We start from the raw sequence: 24,961 nt of genomic DNA, 5'->3' as shown, positions 1-24,961 counted from the left end.
AAAACCCAGAGTCAATTCCTATTATTTCTGCTTTCGATACAAATATTATTTTTTTCCCCGAATACTTTAGAGAACTATAAACTGTAAATATGCTATGTTTGAATTTGCCATTCTCGTGTTCTGTTTAATTAAATCTGTGTTCTTCACGTATTTGTGTGATTTCTCTGCTGCTTGACACATCTGAAGAAGTTTAGCCACATTTAGTAGCCAGGATGTTTTGAGATACAATTTATCAAGCGAAAGGGAGTCACACTAGTTATGACATTTGTCTCAACAGATATTAACAGCATCTCCCAAAAGTCCTTCATGTAAATTCAGTAAATTTGATTGATCTTCTTACCTCCTCTCCTTTCTTTTCTCTTCCTAGAGCATAGTGCTGTGTAGACTGTATAAATCGTACTGGGATATTGTAGACTCTCCGTTTATAGAATACTACCAGAGTGTATGGCTGCTGAGCATCCTGACCAGAACTCTTTCTCACTAGGAAGCACCCGTCCTGGAATGACAATATCATGTCATTACAACTCAGATTTGAACAGTGATATTACGGAAAATCTGAATCCACAATGTCATGTCCCAGTTCACATATTTGACTACAAATCTTCAAAACATTTCTGGCATACGCATATAAAACTAGAAGAATCACCTAAATGCAGGAATTCGTTCAGTTGTGACAACCATTAACACTTTACTTGAAGGGGCACAAATGATGTAGTAGTACATGCTTACTTAATGCATTAATTAACTAGTAACAAAGTGTTGGTTACGTACTGATCCCACGATTGTCCACCATTAATGAATCATGACGGTTCATGTATTTAATGCAGGAACTACAGTATATTAGTTCTGCTGCAAAATGATTTGTTCTTGAGTAGTAACTGATTAACTAAGCTATTTGTGCCCCCTCGAGTAAAAGGTTACCTAATGACCTTGTAGTTATAGATGTCCTCAGAATCCAGTCTTGTACCTTTTCTTTTTATGCATATAAATTAATAATATAATTATTATTAGACTGAACCACCTTTACCTTATTTGTGTGCGTCAATGCGTCTTCTGCTGTTTTGCGATCGCATGCTCCTGCATACCAGGCTTTCTGGTAGACACCTGCATCCTGAGATGACAAAGCTCACTTTTACCATGCCTGTGTACTGTCTGTGTCATAATAAAGCTGTGAAATTTTCATATTGTGGCTATGCATTCAATGTTTCTCATCATGAAATGGTAACTCTTCTTATGTGGATTTGTATGAGCGTATCATATTCAAGTAAGAACTATGCAAAACTGAATGCATTTGTTAGTAGTATATGCCATGGAAATGTGTAAATGCAGACAGTGTTAAAAGAACCATAGAAAACCAAAATGGTACTCAAACAGCTTGCATGCTGCACCACTGGTTGGTACATAAATAACTACATTCCAATGACACGTGCGTTTTATTGTGTTACATTTTCAGTCAGTTTCACTTTCAACTTTCAATTAAATAAGGCAGACATTGAGAATAAAGCCAAAGGAGTGATTGAAGTCTCATTGTTATTATCTGGGCTGAGCCGGTAGAGCAGGCGGTAAAGTGGCATCACCATAGTAAAGATATAGCTGATGCAACAATGCTTGCTATGACCTTTTACCAAGGTGAAGTACGACTGTTGAGTAAAGGTACAACACCGAAGCCATAGGAGGGTTGCAAAGCTCACCTTTTCCTCTGTGCTGGACCTTCCTTGGGGCAGGGGCTTGTTCCCTCTGTTTACAAAGAATGCTGATGCAGAGGAAACATGGGACTCAAACTAATTTGAAAGTCAGTGCAAATATGTAGCGACCAACTACAGTGCAGAAGTCACGAAACAGGTCACACTGCATCTGGGTTTAGTCACTTTACTTACTGTGGGAGGTACTCTCTTGCGATAAGCCAGACCTATGGAAAGAAAGGGTTTAGCCAGTGGATTCTGACCATTACTTGTGTTAAGGCCAAGATCTGATTCGATTCAGTTCAATTCAATTTAGTTAAGTTAAATTTAATTTTATTTGTATAGCACATTTTCACAACATTACATTGTCTCAAAGCACTTTACTTTATCCCTGCATAAAGCCCCCCGTGAGCAAGCCAGAGGAGTTAGTGGCAAGGAAAAACTCCTCGAAGGATGAAACCTTTGGAGCCCATCCTCCTGGGGACCGGCAGAGTCAAATGAACACAATGGCAATATCCTAATTTATAGTCCAAATTTAAACATTCTAATTGCGTATGGTAGCTAGGTGATGGCAGACAGGTTGATGGTACTGCTTCTGAAGACAGGATGAACGCTAATATAAACAGTGACAAAGCTTTTTTTAAAAAAAAACACTGATTTTTGGTTTGGCAGGAAGAGGAAATTGGAAAAGTCACACCTCCACATGTGATGCCATCTTAAAGACTTAACTGTCATCTTTTAAGAATAATGGCACCTAACAGAGTGGCATGTATAGCTAATGTGATATGAGCAATAACATAATGTCCTTCACAGAGGACAAAGATGAATCTGGAGGATATGACACGCGTTCAGCAAATTACCTTTTTAGTGAGAAGTTAGATGAAGGAGATGCAGCCATGGAGGGCTGGACATTCACCACGGATCTGGCTATGGGTTAGCAACATATGATGGAACACATCACATAATTTATCTGGGTAAACACATTCAAACAATATGTACAAGTTGTGTATGTTCAAAGAAGGTAGGCTACCATGCAAGATGTGAAACTGACGTATGTTTAACCATTTGCAGAAGGACTGGAGTTTATAAATGTTTGCTATAATCAGAAATTCTATTTTTACCTTCACTCTCTGCATCAGATGTTAGTAATTTCTGCCAAAAGACAAAAAAGATATTAATTTATCATATTTAGTGTACAAATTAATTTATAGTGGTATTGAGCAGACATCAATACTACCGGCTTGAGTGGGATATTTGGTTTCTTTCTGTGAAAAAAAAAGATGGAAGATTGAACTGAGAAGTTTATCACTTTATTATCTGATAATCTAATTAATTCACAGAGAATATGAGAATATCACAGAACAAGATGTCACTGACCGTTCCCTGGGCCGTGGAATTGGAGCTTTGAGTGATGTCAAAATAGGCTTGTCCTGCTTCAGAAAATGATCACGCGGTGAGGAATTCGTTTCTGTATCACCTATAAATTACAGGATTTCAGACAGGAAAAATACATTGATCTTATCAAAGCTGCGCACTTGAAGATATGATTCTACAACCAGCTGCTTTTGCTAATCAAACTAATTCAACTCAATGGAGGGGGGGGGCAGTGATGGAATCAGAATCGGAATCAAAATCAAGTTTTTTTCGTGAAGCACAAACATGCTTGGTATGAATGGTGCAGACAAAAGAACAGACAGACATAGTTATACAGACAAAAATACAATAAATATACTACTAAACCAGAATGGGGAGCCCCTGTCTCAAACCACTGTCGCTTTATTATCACACTTATTAATCAACTGATTAGTTCTGGGCGTATGTAATAAATGTATGTAATTCTTCTTATTGTCGTTATTAATAATAATGTTGAACTTAAATCCATTTAAATTGCAAGACTTTCAGCCATTAACACTTCACTTTGTGTACTGTCCTATCAGGCAATTGTGTGCAAATAGTACTATTAAGGCCACAAAGGTGGGCGTAGTGTCATTCTGTATTTATATCAACATACGTTCATCTGTGTCACAGACTTCATATTCGTCTTCCTCCAAAGGTTCCTGAGGGAAAAACGGCACATTACAAATAACATTTGCAATGGCAGGGTGTGATTAGGGGTGGTTAAAAACCACAAGTATTTAAAAATTGTAAGCAGATCAAATGTACATAATATTCAATACTCTGATTTCACAATGTGTTTCGAACAGACTTGCTCATATGTTGAACAGAAGTGTATCTCTTTCACTTACTGGACTTGTGGGTTTGTTCTTTGAATGCATTCTTGAGGGAGAAAGTGGGGAACAATTGTTTAATGTTAGAAAGGGTTTTTCAGTTTCCTAATGAAATTCAGAGTCAAATGTTTACACATCTATTACATCAGGTCAAAATATATTATACATACTCCAATTATTCAAATTATGTCTAAATTAAGCCATTATATGTACTGGACATACAAAGTCTCATCTGAAACACAACACTAGCAAATTATGCAAAAACATAACCTACATACAGCCTTTATCCACAATAGAATTGTAACTGATATATGTCTAAAAATAAAAAATTAAATACAATATAAAGATTTAATGTTCAATATAAATTGTCACAGCAATGTGTTTGCTAGGACTAGGAAATGACTCGGTAATTGAGACATTGCGAAGCCTGTCATACCTCGGGCTGGCCACAGGTGGCACACTTGCAGTATGGATTCTTAGTTATTGAAAAGGGAAAAAAATACACTATTGTGAAATGGTGAATGGTACATTGTTCCTATTTTATCTTTACTGTTGTAAATAAAATTGTTTACAGAATATATAATTATTTGACGTAATTAATTAATTAGGGGAATGAATGGTTTCTAAAGTGATGTTCAATCGAATTGCATATACCCTAAAAATCTGAAGAACTCAAGCAACTCATGTAACACAGGAATACAACTGGAATAGTAATTAATTAATTAATATTAATTAATTGTTTATGCACAACAGACAATGAAATGTATTTCTACAATGCACATAACTTTAATTTACATATAAAGAAGCTTACTATCAAATAGTAAATAAATGGTTATCATTAACCAAAGCAAGATAACTGTTTTCCTGATTACTTCATGCTTAAAATTTAAATCCATTTTTGTGTATCCAAGGACAGTTAATACATTTCCCCAATTTTAAAGCACCCTTTTTAATCCTGATTAAACCCTTTATCTGCAATCCCCACATGCTAGCCTGGTTGCAGTGAAAGCCACGATCCTCTGATACATTCCTTGCAAATTACTTTCTTTATACAATACAAGACACAGTTACCCCATTTTCTGAGCTAAACTGACTAGGGGTCCAGAATAGAGGGCAACTGGTTATCACCCGTTCAGTACGAGGACAGATTAAATCAAATCCTTCCTCCATTCTTCACCACTGCTAAGCTTCTATGTAGACTGTATGTCTGTCAACAGTTTACTGCACCAGAAAATCATGGCAAACATACTAATAGATTTTACAGTAGGCATACACATCAAAATTACAGAGTGTGTGGGGTTTAGCTCAGTCTGAACCGATGAAATATAAAGTTACTGTATATCACCTGATGCTTCAGATATTAATCAGGAACTGTTTATCCAGCCATCCATCCATTATCCACCATTTATCCCAGTCAGGTGACCAAAGACATTATTTCGATTAGACTAGAATTGCCCAGCTTTACTTTTATAATTTACCTTTTGTCAATGGCAATGTTGTACATTCATCCTTTTGAATTGTCCATATGTAATCTATAGTTACCCATATTGTCAATCTACTATAACATGTATTAAATATTACTCATTGCATTAATTCAATTAATACTGACCTGCTCTTTAATGTGCACATTTCCTTTTCCTCCAAAAAAAAAAAAAAAACAGGTATAATATTACAAAACAGAACAGGTGATATTACAATTACACAGTAATGACCTGCAATGACTATTGTACCTATTAGAATGATGGGCGACATGCTATGTGATTGACAGCTGATGCTGGGCTTAAACCCAATGACATTTCAAAGGGTTTCACTGTCACAGTCAAATTTCCAATATCAGCATTAAATCATGAGGGTTTCCCTAAAGTTGTGACACGCTCCTGTCATCACAATCGTTTACCATGGTGTAACACGGTACGGATGGCTGTCTAAGTCACTCTTTTTCACGTCTTGACATTCCAATAAAATCATACGTGTTTAATATTTTCATAGTTCTTTGGTCTTGACTCATGCAAATAGTAGCATAGATATTGTCAACTACCTCCGAGCACCAAACAGGAAGCAGTAAAGTGGATACAAATCACTGCACTATAAAAATTTCTGCAAAATTCAACCACTCTAATAACATAGAAATATAACACAAAATAATGAAATGCGTAATGTATAAAATTACATTTACTCCCGCAGCCAAGGTTGTGTCCGTATTCTGCAGTATCTTTTCTATCTTTCACTGTTTTATTACCGCAAACCACTGCACACGCAAAAGCAGCTGTGGCCCAAAGCTGCTACTGTATCTGCTTAATTGTTCAATGCTTTTTCTATTCCTGTAAATTTCTATCAGGAGCGTGATGGGAAACAATCTCAAAGGAATCTAGTTGCTATCTTGTAACTAGTGACCTGCAAGATCTCCAGTCTTTGCAAACTCATAGTCACTCATAGTCTTTATAAGTGAGAGGGTGTCAGACTTCAGTCTTTAAAAGTTTTTTTTCAGAGGCTTTTCAAAGTCTTCTAGTGTATGGTTAGTATTAGAGGACATACACTAGGATCAGATTTGTGACGCACCGAGAAAGAAGAGGGAGTTCAGGTCTGGACATAAGGAGGCAATTAAGGGTGTAAAGACAAAGTTAAAAACAAACTTAGTGAAATAAGGAACCAGTCCTGGTTAAGCTGGAGTGACCGACATAGACCTCAAACGTGGTCTATGCGCTCTGTGACTGTGGTACATTGGCAGTAAATGTAAACCAGCCCCATCTCCCTCCTTCTACCTGTCAGACAACATACCTTTACCTTGGAACCTCAAGCCCTGCTCATTACCAAAGAACATGTATCATTGTGGACAATATATAGACCGAACTAGGTAAGCTATAACCCATGAGCTATTTAATAGTGCCAGAACCCATTATTTGAGCTTGGACCTGCGGAAGACTTTCTGCATTGTACAGTCTGCTCAATGTCTATAAGGATTAGCTTTGACATCATATATCATAAAAACCCTTGAAAGTCTGCTAACAGCTCAGGCCTTTTGTCAAGGATGACCTGAACCCTCTTCACTTTTTAGTAGTGGCTATTATGCTGCCTTCCATTTGAAATTTCAACGGGAATGCCCCCTGAAGGTGGATTTCTGACTCGGAAAGTCGGAGGAACTTCTGTAAGACCGACCTCAGAATTCAAGATGGCTGCACCCATCATCAACAGAAACGATAGCTGTAGTTATGTTCTGTTTATTTGCATTTCTGTCTTATTTGCGTGTCATTAAATCGGTCACACACAAAGTACTGTTCAACCTCTATCTGGGGGAATGTTGCTACCGTTTTCGTATGCGCAACATATCACATAATGCATTGTCATCAAACAGTATTGCTAACAATGGCCAACAATCAACCTGGCTAGAACTGGTTTAGTTAAATGGTTTTCCGGCTTTGTACTTGAAGGCGGTTAACTTGGGTGTGATGTCATTCCAAGCTCCGAATCACAGCACAAGACTGGATTATGCCTCCCTACAGGCCCAAACTATATTGGACAGTATTCTGTGCCATTGTCTACACAGTCAATGAACAGGTTAAGAAAAACCATACATAAAATAATCAGCAGCTCTACACTACAATTTGTTTGTTTATATATTAATGTATATTTTTTTGTGTTTATTGCATTATTATTGCACTCATGTCATATAGTTTTATATCATCTGTCTGTAGTTTAAAATGGATCATAAAATCCAACTGGGAAACCCACCTCCACATCCGGTACTTCATACACATCTGTAGAATTGAATAATGAAAAAGAAAGACAGTAAAAGATCTGGCTTTGCAAATGTGTATGGTCTCATTAATCTGTGGAACATTATTATCATTTCTGATTAGATTTTATGTTAGTGAATCTCTAAAATATGCTTCTGTATTTCCTTGACAACAGACATTCGCAGTTTCATATCGGATGCTGGGTAATTTATTGCTGACCAGTAACAGAGGCTATACAGACTGTTATTGAGTTACACAGACCTGGGCTGTGTGACCGTTCACCTGCTTCAGTGATGACTGAGTGGTTTTGTTCCTTTGCTTTAGTTCCACGGGTGTCTGCAGGGAGGACAGTGCATTTAATGCCTGTTTCTAATTCATTTTCACTTGCTTAACGGTGAAGTAAGGTGCAATTTTTCATTCTTAAAATACACGTACCTGAAGGGAGATGTTAGCATTGCACAGATGGAAATCACTCTACATTTCTCAGTTTCTCTGACATGAACTGAGCTCTTCTTAGCTTTCCTTTACCCACCCAGTCTCTCACCTGAAACAGCATTTGCTGTTGGATCAATGTAATTATCATCTTCATCCTCTGGTTTAATATAGTCCTCCTGGAATGACAAACACTTTTTCTTTAACTGTGTTTAGTTGCATGCGTACATTCTCAGGGGTAAACAAATTAAAGCTGCTGAACGAGGTACATTTTATTTCGGTAAATGTGTTAATGTATGTATATCAGATTGTTTTTCAACTTATGTATGGTTTTGTAAATATTGCTGTGTAAATCATGATTTCTTTGCGAAACTCCATGAAATGGAATTATGGCAAAGTTCAGGTATAGTGTTTTTATTGCATTGGATTTTAATTTAAATTTGAAATTCATGACTAGAACTTGCCTCTTTTTAAGTCAGAACAGCTTAACTCAGAGTGCCAAATTTAGAGTTATAATTTGGGTTTCAGTTTATTACTACTTGAAATAAATGTTTTAGCACAGCGCTCTAATTCTTGGGCTTATAAAACATGTTATTAGCAAAGACTTCTTCACCCCACACAAATCAACGGCAAGGATATCTAGAACCAAATAATGTTAATTCAGGTAGCATGTTTTATTAAATACAGTTACATTATTATGATAAAACTGTTTATATTCAATTATATTATAAATAGTTCTGTAGTTATTTGTAGCAATGATACAAATGAAACTTATTTAATATCTATTTATATTTTTTTGTTAATATTTATATTCTGTATATAGTATTTTGAAGATCAATACAAAATTAATTCACCAAATGTGAAAGAAGTGCAAAACCAAGCATGTAGTTTAGCTAATTTCATATGGGAGGAAATTTCAGTTGCCACTTTACCTAGAAAGTAGCAACATTAGTCACCCAATTACTTCCTGAAATTCTCAGTGACCCTGCATAGAATATGTAAATAAGACCAAGACACACCATGGACAGGATTTCAGTGCAAAACATTACGCTGGTTGAAATAGACATGATTATAGAGATATAATATCTAATACTTCAACAATGAAAAGAGAAAAAGCATTTTACTTACATCGCTCTCGACTGCGTGAGCTGCTTGGTTTTTCCGAGTGGGCTGGCATGTCCTGCCACGGCGGCTCTCTCGGCTGTCTGGGGTACGGAGAAAGCAGAACTTGCATTTTAAACATCATACAGTAGCTAATCTAAGAAAGCTTTCAATTTATTATTTGTGATCATTTCAAAGTCAATAACAAAGTTAAATAAAACAATGACAAATGAATAAAATGAATAAAAAATTCATCAAATGTGTCCAGGCTGAGTGTTTTGAATGAGTGGCACTACCATTCACCACTGCATGACACTCAGTGTGGCAAGTGCATTGCTAAAATTGCTGTATGAGTGTTACAACAGTATGGCTGAATTACCATATTACCACTGAATTTATCACATTTGTTTCGTAATACATGTTAAAGATCATTAAATTAAAGGGAAAGGAGAGGACTGTGCCCTGCCTCTAAGCTGAACAGTGGTGGGTGGTTTAGTTTCATGGTGGCGAATTGAGGGGATTTCCAAGCCCCCTGAAAAAATTTGGAACATAATTGGGTAACAGTTTACTTGACGGAGCACAAACACTTAGTAATAACTCAGTTACTACTTAACTACAAATTATGAACAAATCATGAACAAATATAGTTGCTACTTGAGATAAAAGATGCGTCAAAATGTATTAATGACGAACAAACATGAGATCAGTGTTTCACTTGTGTTATTCATTACTTGGACCTTCAGTAGTTCCTTCAGTAGTTCCTTCAGTAGTTGATAAAGGTTCACAGAATTAACAGATATAATAGCAAATACAGTAATTGCTTGAGATAAAACGTGCCACGATTGATAATTGATGAATTAACATGAAATCAATATGCAACTAAGACTTAGTTTTTGGTTACATAAGTAATATCAGCCTTGTCAAGTAAAGTGTTACCCATGGTCCGTGTTGGGGACCAAGTATGACATGCTTTTGTGGGGCCCAAAATCTCTAATGGCAGCCTTGCTTGTGTTTAAACTTTTGGCGGAGTGAGACCCATTTACCCAAGTATTCCCCCTTTGGGAAATATGGAGGTGAGGCTGACATGAATGTTCTCTTGGAGCACTCAGAGGGCGGAGGTTCATAACTGTCATCTTGGTTCTCCAGTGGGTCCTCATATGTGTCACTCTCCTACAAAGACCACAAGTATCAGCACTGCTGACATTCAGTACCTAGAACTAACTTCCCCACCCACAGGCCCCAGGGACTTCAATTCAGTCTTGTTTTTATTTATCACATCCGCAGCCTCTTCAAAATTAGACATGTTTCAATGAAACTATAGTTTCATTTTCTACTCAAACTTATGCGATCCCTGACCATGTTTATATTAACTGATTTTATACCCTGACTCCGAGCAAAGACATTTAGCAAAATGTTTCCCATATTGTTCTTCAAGCAACAGCCAGAAAGACCTTAATGATTATAGACAAAAAGTAGGTATATCTGCTTTGGTATGTTTGCATTGAAAGATTGTGGGTGACGTTTATCTCTCATTTTAACACTCAAGCCTAGCAGATGGAAATAGCTATTTTGAATAGTCTTGTTTTTCATATGTACTATCTATATCATATATATTGACTATAGCAAATTATATTTGAGAAACATTGGTAACATGTTACTTAGAGCTGTCACCTCTAATGTATTATAGATACCTTCATAATGCATTATAACGGTCAGCATAAGAATTAAGAAAGCATTACAACATCTTCTTTTCACAGTCATAGGGCATTATAGTGTTGATTATAATACCCCATAAGCTCCAATGAAGTTCTCATCTATAATGCAATATAATACCTTCATAATGCATTATAATGGTCGGAATAAAAATCAAGGATGCACTGCAGGGATAAGGTATCTACAGTGCATTATAGATTAGAGCTTCATAAAGCATTCATAATGTATAACAAACACGGCTATAATATGTTATGCCTTTTTATAAATATTTATATTCATGTTTATAATGGTTCATGAATGCTTCATAATGTGCTATGAATGTGTTCATAGATTATTATAGACACATTCATAGAAAGTGTTACTGAAACATTTGATAGGATTATATGTATGTGATGTTTTTTAGAGCGTCCTCCTTATGATTTCATTTTGCAACCAATGTTACATTTTGCAATTAATGTTGCTGGATGTTTGCTGGATTTACAAAGACGTTTCACCTTAGTTTCTTCTGCAATGAGGGACAGTAGGAATGTAGTGTATGCATGAGGAACTATGTTTCTGTTAATAATATAGTCATATTCAACAATGGACATAAACTTACAAACTCTGACCCTGATGACTGAGCTTCCTCTGGGTCGTCTACAAATCGCAGCAGACAAACAAAACAATAAGCATTACATTTTAAAACAGCACTGTGCACTGACAATTAATTTACCTAATGCTTCTTAACAGTTTCCATGTTATTCAAAATTCTTGAATAAAAATTAAACTGGAAACCGGTTCTTGTTATCTATGTTTTGTTTGCTTAAATGCAATTTTGGAAAAAAAGACAAATGTGATAATTCTTCTGAATATCGAGCACAAGAATGATGCAAGCTGTGTGCATTGTACATGTATTAAGACCAGAACAATGATACTGTTTGCGGTTTCAAGTGTCTCACCTTGATTATAGTCTCTGTTAGGTACCCTTGGTGGCCGTTTAGTTTTTAATCTGCATTTAAAAGATACATTTATAATAATGAATCAGACCTTGTTACATGTTGCCATTTTGTGGCAGTCATAGATTATGAGGACAGCAGACCACATGATACACAGATATTGTACACTGATATATTAAATCATTTATTTATGAATGAGGATGGAATCCTGAAAATATGAGGGCAGACACTGTCCAGGTATAAGGATTAATGGGATTATATCTTAATTATATATAAAGTGCTAGTGCTAGTGAAGGTAAAAACCATCTAAAAAACAAACAAAAAAAAACTTGGATTCACTTTCTAAAGATTTGTTCAGAACAGCTAAACTAGAACTTATCAGCTACATACCAACAAACATAAATCATGTATATTACACAACACCACGTTGTTGTTGACACGGAAAGATTACTTCTACATTAAAGTAAATATCTCGCTATAGCATTTTACATTTGCATAACTACTGTTAGTCGCTACACTGTCGAGAATGTTAATTGCTTTCTTCTTTGATTCTACCCTCTGTCACTGGGATGCTAGTTGATGATCTACACCTGAAGTATACAATATCATTTCCTTTCATGACTGTAACACATTCTGCTTCCCTTTACTGGCTGCAGATCACATCATTAAATCATTTGCAATGTTTACTCTAGGTTAAGTATTATAGCCTATGTTGTATTATTTTAGTTATGGCACTGAACCAGCTACATAACGCCCTACAGGTATCCTTTTGTTACACAACAGCCAGTCAATTAATTTTCAAGTGCAGGATTTTCTCCCCTGTCTTTTTGATTAATGGCATCTATGCCAAAATGTGCTGCACCATTCGCTGTACAGACACTTATTGAGGAAGCAGATTTTCTGGCCTGTTTATAAAAATGATGATTCTGTAGTTTTGTCATCCGTTATGACACACAAATGAGAGAAGTTTTGTGCTGAATGATGAGTCACTAGGTCCATGTCGAAGCCCTGTGTTTAAAACCCTGTAATCAGACTGTAGTATATGGGCTAGACATGTACCAGGTGCTGTCTAGCACTCAATCATGGGGAATTACAAGGACAGATTAGGCAGAGAAGACAGTTCTGTATAATGTGAACCAAGTCCGATCATACCGGTCCCATGTACTTCTCCCCGTTTTCCGAATGAAAGCCGCTTGATCATTTTGAAACCTATATATTGAATAAAGAATGGGGTGAAATTATATTTGGAAGTGCAATATTCTATAATATCCCAAATCTCTACAGTATGTAGTTTTAAACGTCACACAAATACTCTTTCCTGAGTGAGTACTATAAGCTTCTCATCCCCACTAACACAACAGAATGTATGACTGGAAAATATTCGGTCCGTCGACATTTCTCCGCATCTAATTTCAGTTGCTCCAGTTCCACTCTTTAACAGACATCTGTAACACCAGGTGATAATTATGAGAAAAGAGGAATTACTCCTCGGCAGGTTTCATCTTATCATCTGTCTTCTAGTTTTCTTTCCAAAAATAAGTGTCTTCTTTAAATCCCAGAAACATCTACAGCTAAAACATCTACAAAGTAGCATTCACAGTGACCTCATAAAGTACCTATAAACCTCATTTCCAGTACAAACCTCATGTCCAGTACAAACCTCATTTCCAGTACAAACCTCATTTCCAGGTTACCTAGTTCTTCAAATGGGATAATCAAACTAGTTGAATGATGATTGAAATAATACTTGGCCACTGGAATTCATTCATTTTCACATGTATCATCTTGCTGTCTTTTTTTGAGGCACACACACACACACACACACACACACACACACACACACACACCACACACACACACACACACACACCACACACACACACACACAGGTTTGTCATTATATCCTTGTGGAGATTCTCCATTCATTAGTATGGGAAAATCCCTAATCCCAACAATGGCAACCTTAATCCCTACCCAACCCTAACCTTAATCATAAGTAACCAAACTAAATACAAAATTTTTGTCATTTTTTTTTCCGATTGCATTCACAGATCGTTTTGGGAAACGGAAAACTCCCCACAACGTCAAAGTAACAGACATTTGGTCCCCACAATGTAATATAAACATAATCTACACACACAGAAATGTGTATATAGGGTTCCACTATTTATCTAGGGCCTCCGGAGTATTTTCCCAGGGTGAAGTGTCTTGTGCAAGGGCCCAGCAATGTGACTACTCTGCCGATTATGGAGTTTGAACCAGCAGAGGCACAGAGGCCTAAGTCACCAAACCACAAACCTAAAGTCTCTGTACACAATGGAATTCACCGAAACTTACTTCTTCAGTCTGTTAATGATGCTTCCATCATTTTTCTTTATATCCTGGACCATCTTTTGAAGCTGCCTGAGAGATACATAATTTGACAATTAAAAAGTGGCCACGCATTAATAAAAAGGTAAATGCAGCATTCACGTCTCAATTTGAACCTTTCCCTTTGAACAACAACTGTTGATAACTTTCAAGTGGTTAAGAAAACATCGTGAAGCAATATCTGATACCTTACATTTCTCATCGCAGGCTCTATGTTGCCAAACAAGTTCAATTTTCCAGTTTAACTCAGTACAGTAAACCAAAATACTGAGTAGGTTTACTGTATGTCTTTTTATGTACGTAAACAAAACATAGATACAAAAGTAATAACCACTTATTGTAAAGAAAAAACGTGCCATTTAATATTGCCAATACACAAACATACTGATAAGAATATCACGCATTTTTAAAATATAAATTTGGAAAGGTGGTTGGTTCTGTTGGCAGTCCATTTGACTGCAGATACAGAGAGCTTAAACACATAATCATACCAGCATCCAAAGCAGTATTAGCGAAACTTCACTCCACACCAAGTTGACTCTTGAAGGCAATACCCGAAGGTAATTATTGAGTTTATACAAATTACAACACTACCATATTGTACATACATTGCACATATATTCAATATCTCTTTTGAAACATTTCTTACATGTATCAACTCCAATAAAAAGACTAGATACCACGAGCTTTGAACAAACACTGTATACGTTTAGTTATATTATTAACCAATATACTGCACTCCCACAAGCAGAACACAAAGTTACACAATATTACCGTTTTTCCCCCTTATAATACACAAGAAAAGAGTGTATTTCTTGCTTTTGTTATTTTAAATCAACTTCTTCACGTGACTCTCACAACATCAATCAGCGTGTAAGGATTCGTCAAACATCGGAAAACAGGAACATCGTGGATATAAACTTAAGTATATAAAGTATATAAACTTAAAGGAAAATAAATAACTCTGATTAAATTACACGAATGTCAGTTCAGCCGTACCTGATTTTCTCTGCTGCAGGAGCCGTGAATTTATTAAGCCTGTCCATCTTTTAAGAGCTGAGCAGCCTGGAGCCCCCCTCACTACGATCGCCTCTCCTTATAGCCGCCCCTCCCCACGCTGGAGCTGGCATGGGCGTTCATGCCACTACTAACTGCTCCCTTGGAAATAAGAGTTACCCTACAAGCCAATAACCGCGACTGTTACCCATAGGTTACTCAAATTTCCTCTGCACTTCCTCTGTGTAGTCACACGATGCTATAGTTTTTACAATAAAGTGCATATTTAAACGTTTCAAGAACTATCGTTACATAATTTTTCTATAACTACATCGGATTCATCTGTTTTATGATTAAGACGGACTTCTCATGCTGTAGTCATTGTCTGACTGTCTCAAGGCTCTGGCACTCATTTAGCAACCAAAAACAAAGAGGATAGTTCTCCTTTTTCAACTTTGCATTTAACGCTGCAGAGCAGATAGGAAAGTTTCACAATAATTAGTCTAGTGTCTCAAAGTTCTCAAACAGCTAGTTTATATTAAATCGTTTTGAAGGAATCTTTTAAACGACTTCACACTATATTCCCTGAATTGAAAGTGGTGCGTGTGTGTGTATGTTAAATAATAATACATTTATTATTATTATTATTATTATTATTATTATTATTATTGTTAAATATTTTGGACAATCGAATGTTATTTGGGTATCATGCTAAAAGAGTATTTTTATGTTAAAACATAAAGCAAAAATTAAATCAGACGTAAGCTCTATATTGTTAGACAGGTAGAACAAGTAACAGTCCCTAATCTTCTCTAGTATTAACTTAAATATAAGTTCGCCAGATTCTAACTGCGTTCGTAATTATATAGTCAATGCTTTTGCCCAGATTGCTAATTTAAATTATATAGCTAAAAAAAATGCTCATAAGGATTCATATGGGGTAAACATTACATAAACAAAGGTACAAATCGCTTGGTCATTTTATACTAACATGGTGAGTTGACTAGAGCTTAATCATCTCCCAGTGACTGCTGTACCAAAGGGCAGATATGGGCTATGCATCCCACCAAAACGGCTCTGACTCTGACACCAGTGTGGTGACTCTGCTCTGCTATTCCAGTAGTTTACACCTCTGGCTTCCTATGGCGAAGACCCCACAGCAAGACCACTGGAATTGCCACACTGCCTGTACCTACGCATCATCACTACAAGCCATTGTACTGCTCTCATGTCAAAATACAGCCCTTGCTGGAATCACTTCAACATTAAGCCTAGTATATTTTATTATTATTTTTTTAAACCGATATGTCGGTTAACAGTCTGACTTTACAGGGACACACAATAACTTGAACAAAAGATGATTCCCCTTCCCCATATCAAGGCACCTTGTAAAATACTACATCCAGGTAATGTAGTGGCATAGCGTGAGTTTTCGTTTTGGTTCTAAGACTAGACCCTTGTTTTGGCCTATCGTTTGCACAAAAAGCCTGCTAGGTGTGAACTCTCTGACACAAACACGGCATGCTGCCTCCCCTGAGGTTTCTACAGATTCGCCTGGCTGCTCAAATGATCCATGACGCTATTTATACTGAACACTGAAAACAGGTGCAGAGAGATGCAGAAGACACACGAGAGGGAGTGAAAGTTGGACGGTCCATGTTTAAGCAGAACTGCCTGAACAGGAAGTATCTGTAAACAGCCTTCCAAGCACAAGGAACAAATGAATACATAACCTATAACTTAGTACTCACAGACTAGCTTCTGTGTTTGTGTTTGTCTGCTGCGACCATCTGCTTCCCCCTTGCTATTGGCAACATGCTCACTTCGGCTTACATTCTTAATGCCGCTGTTTCTCATTACAGTCAAGGTGTCACAGATCGAAACACCATTTCTATACACACATAGGCTGAAAGAAAAAGCCTCTTTTCACCCTCTGACTACATAAAAGTATTACGAGACGTATCACACCTCTGGATCCAAGTATGCTCCCAAGAATCCACGGATCTGCACTTATATTACATGAAATTTACATTTACATTTAGTCACTTGCTGACACTTATATCTTCAACAACTTACAGTACAAAGATACTGGGGTGAAGTGCTCAAGTGGAGACCTCCTGGGATTTCAACAGGAACTACTGTGTATAAAAATACCTCCCTTTCTGTACTGCCTGGTTCTTTCTCAGAGAATATAGTTCTCTGTGTGAAGTTACAAAGGACGTTCCTCTATGTTAATTTTTCACCCTTTTCACATTATCGAGCTAATGATATGTAATTAAATTCTTCAATGCTGTTCACATAGGTCAGTTAAAACAAAAAAGCATCGCAGTCTTAAAATATTTTAAATTAAACATTTAACAATATTAAAAAATTTCCCTTCAAATAACTAAGAATCAAAAGACCTTGACTTTAACACAAAGTTATCGCATATTTTAAAGGCCATAGACTCCTAAACACCAAAAAAAAACTGGTTTGCATGAGTACAAAGTAATGCTTATTTCTTAAGGGTCTTTCATACATTTGATTCAGCTCCATGGACAGAGTTGCAGACTCAAATTTCCCATAAAGAGACAAGAGCCACATGGTGAAACTCACGTGTTTTATATTATCTCTCAATACATAAACTGTCGACCTCAAAATCAACTTATCTGTATGGGCTTTTGCCTGAACAGTTAACAAAGAAGCTTTGTTACTTCCCTGTTTAGCAAAATGATCATTAACTCATGGAAAGAAATCACTCAGGCATGCAGCCCAAGAAACCTCAATATAAGGACATAACGGAAGTGATGCATATTTACCCACTTAAAAGTTATGAACCTTAGTGTTAACAGTTTAGATAAAGGACTGTACAAAAATACATAGATGTGCCGATGTATACAGCACAAAGTTTGGACACACCAGCCTGTATAAAGGTTTATTTGTTCTGTACATTTTAGAATAATTCTATATTCTACTCAGAAGGATGCGAAGTTCAAATCCCATGGTTGGCAGAGTGATTCCACCATTGGGCCCATGAGTAAGGGCCTTAACCCCGATTGCTTCAGAGACTGTCCCTACTTCCTCCTCTACACCAGCTTCATGACGTGGCCTCCTGGGATGCTTTTCCTGCTGTCCTGAAGGAGGTCCCACATACTTATTGGTCACTTATTGGTCACTTTTCCTTCACTCTCTGGTCAAACTTCTCCAAAACCATTTCTATTGTATTTAGGTTGGGTGGCCAGGTCATGCGATGTGACACTATAAGTCTCCTTTGTAGCCAACGTAGTGTGTCCAAACTTTTGACTGGCACTGTACATGACGTTGTTTTAATTGTCCTTAATGTTTATCCAAAAGACTCTTTGTTATGAAAGTAACGAACCTGATTGCCTCATAATCTGCAGTAAAGGTCACATCACATGACATATACAGTATATTTATAGAGAGTTAAACAGCTTCCTAATTATTCTGCACTGTGACACAAGTTCATAGGATTACTAGGTAGTGACTTTTTTTAAAAGAAAATAATAATAAATTTGTGTATTTCCCATGCACTGTACTTACGGTTGGTGTATGAGACTGAAACTGTTGAGATCTCTGTGTGACAGTGTCTGTAGAAACAAAGACAATGAATGGATGGATATTAAAAGCTGCACAGTCAGACAAGTCATCTATCTGCTTGGGAATTAGTGCTGTGAGTCTCTACCACTTTATGTTTGCATAACCTCTATATTCTTCACAAGAGTTGATCAGCGGTATACAATGTTTTTTCCTGCTTCTGAACATAGGTAATAATTTGTCAAAGCATTCTGCGAACTAGATTTTATTATCTTGATTGTACAACCCACATTTAATTCCGCATGAATATGAGAATTTGTAAGTCTTATTATAATGGAGATCAAACAAATATTCATTGAGATGTTTGTTTTTTGTTTCGCTTGAGTGTTTTATCTCAAAGTACGAAAATCCTTTTAAGTTGCAATGCCTCCTTAGCACCAGTAGATGGAGACATTTTTAAATAAATATTTTAACCCAGCCATCGCTGCATTGTTATGATACTTTGTTAATTTTCCTTTGCAAAAAAAAATGCAAGCTTTTTTTAAGACTGTGGGTGCAAATGTTTGTATATTTAAGAGAAATATATCATTTTATTTGTGCCTGCTGAAATTAATATAATTATCTTTTATCATGCAACACTTTAATACATTATCATACATTTCTTTAGAGAGAGGGGAGTCTTTTATACATGATTTTGTCACCATAAATAAATAAGCACTGGGAAACTTGAGATGGACAACATACCAGTTATTTACATATATTGTCATTACTGGTACCGATATGACAAACTTTTTTTGCAATATTTGAAGCATTATGTGTTGAACATTTTAAAAACAAAAATTCTGTGCCAGTATTTGTAGCATTATATTTAATTTTCTATGCACCCTTTTTTTATTGGACATGCTGGCTGAATATCCTTGATCTTGTCATTTTTTTTTACCTTAGGCAAAGGAATCCTTAATAAAAAATAAAATCATTTTATCTTGATGAAAATGGTTTGTTTTTTCCTATTAGCTCATAATCTTTCTGTAAGACAGAAAAAAAATCAAGCTTAGCCTTTTGATCATGAATAAAATCTAAATTATCAGTGCCTTGTCACATGCTGCTAAGAAGTTGAATAATTTATGATTTTGCTCCAACACAGGGGAAAAAAATAATGGCTCTGCATATTCAAGACAAATGTCCTTACCCCTACAAGCAAATGAACATCTGTGATCAGAAAGTTGCGGTTCATGTATAGCCAAGCCAAAATTTTAACGAATAAATGAACAGTTGGCAATTAACCACAGAGAAGTACAACAGATCATATAAATCATGTTGTTCGTGATACTTTATCATATCATATTTAATGATGTTTACCTCTGTCAAATGAAATCTTAATTTTAAAAAGGCCTCAATATTTTGATGCCATTTTGATTCCAAAAAACGTGTCATTTTTCCGGTGGATCATTTGTTTTCTGTAAGTTTGCACTGTTCAAATTGCTATGTATGTAGTTGTATATTTATTTATTTGTATATTTATACAGTTTTGTTTTCTTTGGAGAGCCACCCATCTTCCAACCGCTTATCCTGGTCGGGGTCACAGGTGGCCCTGGAGCCCATCCCAGGCAGGGATGCACCTCTGGTGGGGGGCCGATCCATCACAGGGTGCATGCAGCCACAACCAGATATTATGAGCAATTGACAGACTCTAGTTAACCTTCTTGTCTTTGGACAGCAGGAGGGAACCGGAAGCACCATGGGGGGGGGCATGCAACTCCACACAAACACTGAAGACAGACCTGCAAGCCACAGCTTTGGAGGTGTGCAGCAGCCTTGCATTCTAGTGAGCCCTGTCTTCTGAGACAGCATCATTGTGAAGCTTTTTATTCTGAACCCAATGAGCAGCCTGCACCCTGCTATATTTCCTATCATATAGATCCGAAGGTGAAGGGAAAACTCAAACAGCCCCAAACCTATATTTTTAGCAAGCAGACTTTTGCTGACCATAGATAACAGGACCCCTTACTATGCAAGTCATTTGGACCTAAATCCAAAGGCTTCACTTGGCATTTGGTAAAAAATAAGCAAAAAATATGAATTATCTTCTTTGATGCAAAAATGATGGCTATTTGAGTGCAAATCCAGGTTCAAGGATTACTGGATGTAAACTGTAATATTGTGTCATCCCACCTGCATTACATGTTGTTGAGACATAATAACCCACAGAGCATCGAAGTTAATCCATTCAAACCGTTATTATCCAGCAAGGCCTATAATATTGCCATTTCTTTTTTGCACATGCTGCAATATTATTGGACAAAATGCAGCAGAGAATATTTACGAAGCTTATAATGTCAGTGTTCAACTTGCCATTTGAATCCTTAAATTACACAGGGCTTGTTTTACTGTGCTGTGTTGGAAATCATCTGGAAATGCTGGAAAGTGCTGGTAAGAAGAAGCTGTTTGACTGCGTAACAAAAGTCCAAGAGGGAAAAAAAAAGTTGTGTCGAACCTGTGAATTCGCACCAGGAATTCAGCAGATGGTTCATGTATAAATACCACATGAATATGCATTGGCAGCAGGTAAAGCCCTTGGCTCCTGCGCAGTGCTGTGAGCGCTACATTCTCAGGAGTGCGACGGGTCGCGACCTCGCGATCTTTTGATCACCTTTACTCACCAATTCAGCAGATCTTGCCCAGTTTAAGTGGCATGCTTTAAACTCTGTTTTTAAATGTTAGTGTAGTTCACCAAACAGTCTGATGGCTCCCCTTTCTGAAAATTTGACTCGCATGCTATCAGGGGTGTAAAGTAACATATTACAAATACTCTCATTGCTGTAACTGAGTAGTGCTTTTCAGAATTTGTACTTTAATAAGTACTCTTAAATTGGTGTGCTTTTACTTCAGCACATACGAAGTACTGTAACGGCACTTTCATTCTGGTATTTATCCACTGCTTCTGTAAATTAGCCTACTGGTTCTACTGGCACATAATATTAAATTATGTGCCAAAATTGGACGTTGAAAATATAGAAAGTTAACAATCACCAATAACCTCGGGGTGGGGGGGGGGGGGGGATTTCCTTGACTATAGAACTAGTAAATTCATGGCTCCTGCCAAATCAAAACCATGAAGAGTAATGATGCTATGATGTCATGTCAAATTTCCCTTCCAAAGCACGTTGCGATATCTGCATTCAAGGATTTGGCCTCTGATGTGAAGATGCAAGTCGTAGTTTTATCTCATGACCTTCCCCCCTCAGTTTAACTTCTCTCGGCATCTACAAATGTCGTACATCCAGCAATGCTCTTAGTTTGTGATAACGCTTAACGTTATAATTTTTAACTACCAACATTTGAACCATAACTACATTGAACCAATTTATTTACATTTGTGTTTTAGCTAGCTAGGTAATTAATGGAAGCTGAATGCTTTTAGCCCATTGAGTAAAGTTGCTAGAAGGCTGCATTAATTTCAATGTGAAAAAATACTAAATTATTTGTACCTGAAGGCCAAACCAAGCTACTCATTTATATGAAGCCTGGGCTCAGGTCATCCATGCCCACGATTTAGCAATGTGTGTGGATGGGTTAGCAATCCTTTTGCGTGGTATTGCAGTTCGTACCAACCCCGTTAACATTAGATTCCCAGGCATTCTTGTTAGACAAACTTTGTGTCTCTGGAGAGTTCCATTTACTGCATGACTGATTGTCCAGATATAAATTCGTAGCACTGATGCTTGTACTGTAAAAACCTTAGTAGCACAAAGGAAAAACAATTAGCATAACAAGCAGGGAATGGATTGCAAAAGCGTGCACAAAAATTGCTAAACTGTGGGTATGGATTGCATAACTGTGTGCACAGATTGCTAAACAGTGGGTACAGATTGCAAAACCGTGCACAATGATTGCTAAACCGTGGGAACAAATTGCAAAACCATGAGCACAAATTGCTGCAAAACCGAGTTCTCGGTTTGAAAAACCGTGGGCATGAATTACGAATTTATTTCGAAGGCGTGGTCCATACTTTTTATCTTAATTCAGGAGTTTAAGGGACCAGTACGTTTACTCAAGTTCATTTTTTGAAGCAGTACTTGTTTTTTTATAAAACTGGAATTCTCAATAGGCTGGAAGTGGATCTGGCTCACAATCAAAACACACCCCCAGCCCACAATGTTACTTGAACCCCAGCCAATGGTGTTACTTGAAAAATGGATTGAGGACAAAACAAACTTTGCTTCTAATTTACACAAATCACTTGCTGTCCTCATACAAGTGTGCCTCTTATTACAGCAGCCTCTAGCTTATTAAAAAAAAAAAAATCATAAATTTTTCCCCGGCTCCCACAAACACTTGACTATTTATACATGGCTGTCAATATCCTGTCATCCTGCACCGCTATCGTCTGCTTCTCCGCTCTCAGTGGTGGTACTCAGCTCCAAACAATACAAGCAATAATAATTTGTGCTTAAATCAAAAACCATGTATTATTCAAAAGACTGACAAGAGCCAAGTAAACAGAGAACCAGATGAGATTCTATATTAACGGAAGTTTATGATGCCAGCTGGTTCATGTTGGCCTGCCTGCAATTTTCAGGATATGGTTAAGGTATCAGATCCTGTCTGGAGTCACGTTTAGTCGGAAGATAAACTCCATTTTTTTATTTGTGCTCCTCCACTATAAAGCACATGCAAGTCTGTCGTCCTTCTTTTTCAGTTCTCATTTCTTAGTTAGCACTTTACAATTCAGTCATCATGCTAAAGGAGCCACATGGTAACAGATTGTGTTCCAGTATAACTTTAAAGCCATCTAAAAATTCATATCTAATAGTTATTACGCCGCTGATGTAGAACAGCATTTGCATTGACTTTTAATAAGTCCTCGCTGAGGTTTCTGACAACTGTGACTCCTGCTGGCAAACTGAATGGCAACATGCAGCTGGCTAAGCTGGGAAGAGAGGCTTGAAAATGGAAAAACTAGCTTCCTTTCAGTTTAAGGGAATTTCCTGCAGTCGCTGATTCGTGAGGCTAGAAGCATAAATTACAGCAAGCAATTAGACCCTTGTTAACTTATACAGGTCAGGCTGCAGTTGTGAAAAGGAAGTTTCTGTATTGGATCCAAAAGTACGGCGCCAGAATTTGGGTGTGGAAAATCCTGAGCATACATGTATATATTTATTTAGTGTTTTACTACCGATTTCTGATAATTTCATGCATAACCTTCTGCATATACTGACGTTAATTAATGTATTAACTCATTATTGATTTACTTGTATTTATATGTGTGCAAAGGTTTTAACCAGAGTGCGGGACTTTCTGAATCTACAATGCTGCCTTCACAATTCTGTGTGTATGTTGTGTTGTGGATTTCAAGACAGACATCGGCATGATCTTACCAGCAACCTGCGTCCGTCAATGTTCATCCTTTTCACAGTGTCAGAACATTCTTTCATTCCATTCTATTTGAATCAAAAAATGAAAGTAAAAACAGATATGATGTAGTACAGAATGTTCACTCTCCCAGACCGAATTCAATGGCAAAGAAGATACATCAATGAATTGATAATATGTTATTCGGATAATCCGCCTACAGAGGATTTGTAGCATTTCAACAATTCAGATTCAACAATTCAGCTGTTTTGCTATCTGTTGGTGTATAACATAATACACAGTATACAGAGTATATGTCACGATTCATGGACCTACACCCTCTTAGACTAATTTCATTGAATTGAATTATTCACTCAGACAACGTCATACTAATCGTTGAATATGAACTAACGAGTTCTTCATGTGTTACAAATACTCTGTATATCCTCTGTAGGAGGGCTATTCAAATAAGGTGTTACATTAATCAAATATGTTAAATATTGTTACATTTCTGATGCTCCTGTAATATTCAGTATCAGTATTCAGTATCAGACAACAGAATCAGTATAAGGGTTTATTTATTGCATGTATTAGCCATATTGCAGGCCTGATATCGATATATATCTGCCTATTGAATGCCATTTTAGGTCATTAAGGCCTTTTCACACACACAGTTTGATAACCCGTGTGTGTATAAGAACCTTATAACTTCAAATAACGGCAAACTGACCAGCCAATGGCGAAAGCGATTCTGTTGCTCACCTGACAAAGAAAGCTGCCAACCTGCCAGGAACTCCAGGCCTCACACTGCTCCTTGGTGGGAAGCCGCTTCGCTTCCATTGCTCTCCAGTCTTCCATGAGACGAAACAGTGGTACTGCTCTTA

General features: G+C 37.0%; 1 protein-coding gene across 4 annotated transcripts in view; it reads right to left on the bottom strand.

Moving 5' to 3' along the window:
* Nucleotides 1–24,961, bottom strand: part of blnk (B cell linker) — a 25,902-nt gene extending 941 nt beyond the window's left edge. Inside the window, exons 1-24 of one of the 4 annotated variants that reach the window (XM_049007989.1) lie at nt 24,840–24,961; nt 24,104–24,166; nt 18,732–18,778; nt 14,163–14,228; nt 12,978–13,034; nt 11,829–11,878; nt 11,489–11,526; nt 10,221–10,347; nt 9,205–9,281; nt 8,189–8,255; nt 7,906–7,980; nt 7,640–7,665; nt 5,520–5,548; nt 4,347–4,385; nt 3,929–3,959; nt 3,694–3,739; nt 3,060–3,159; nt 2,920–2,947; nt 2,804–2,834; nt 2,543–2,609; nt 1,878–1,909; nt 1,692–1,753; nt 1,028–1,111; nt 341–496 (exon numbers count right to left, since the gene is read on the bottom strand). In XM_049007989.1, the coding sequence (XP_048863946.1) occupies nt 341–496; nt 1,028–1,111; nt 1,692–1,753; nt 1,878–1,909; nt 2,543–2,609; nt 2,804–2,834; nt 2,920–2,947; nt 3,060–3,159; nt 3,694–3,739; nt 3,929–3,959; nt 4,347–4,385; nt 5,520–5,548; nt 7,640–7,665; nt 7,906–7,980; nt 8,189–8,255; nt 9,205–9,281; nt 10,221–10,347; nt 11,489–11,526; nt 11,829–11,878; nt 12,978–13,034; nt 14,163–14,228; nt 18,732–18,778; nt 24,104–24,166; nt 24,840–24,935 (1,494 nt within the window). In that variant the 5' untranslated portion in view covers nt 24,936–24,961. Of the gene's footprint in view, nt 1–340; nt 497–1,027; nt 1,112–1,691; nt 1,754–1,877; nt 1,910–2,542; nt 2,610–2,803; nt 2,835–2,919; nt 2,948–3,059; nt 3,160–3,693; nt 3,740–3,928; nt 3,960–4,346; nt 4,386–5,519; nt 5,549–7,639; nt 7,666–7,905; nt 7,981–8,188; nt 8,256–9,204; nt 9,282–10,220; nt 10,348–11,488; nt 11,527–11,828; nt 11,879–12,977; nt 13,035–14,162; nt 14,229–15,194; nt 15,604–18,731; nt 18,779–24,103; nt 24,167–24,839 lie in introns of those variants that run through there. The other 3 variants (XM_049007990.1, XM_049007991.1, XM_049007992.1) reach the window with 3 other exon arrangements.

The sequence above is a fragment of the Brienomyrus brachyistius genome, chromosome 3 (assembly GCF_023856365.1).
Source record: "Brienomyrus brachyistius isolate T26 chromosome 3, BBRACH_0.4, whole genome shotgun sequence".
In the NCBI taxonomy this organism is placed as follows: Eukaryota; Metazoa; Chordata; class Actinopteri; order Osteoglossiformes; family Mormyridae; genus Brienomyrus; species Brienomyrus brachyistius.
The sequence above is the reverse complement of the archived record's forward strand: the minus strand, read 5'-3'. Positions and strand labels throughout refer to the sequence as shown.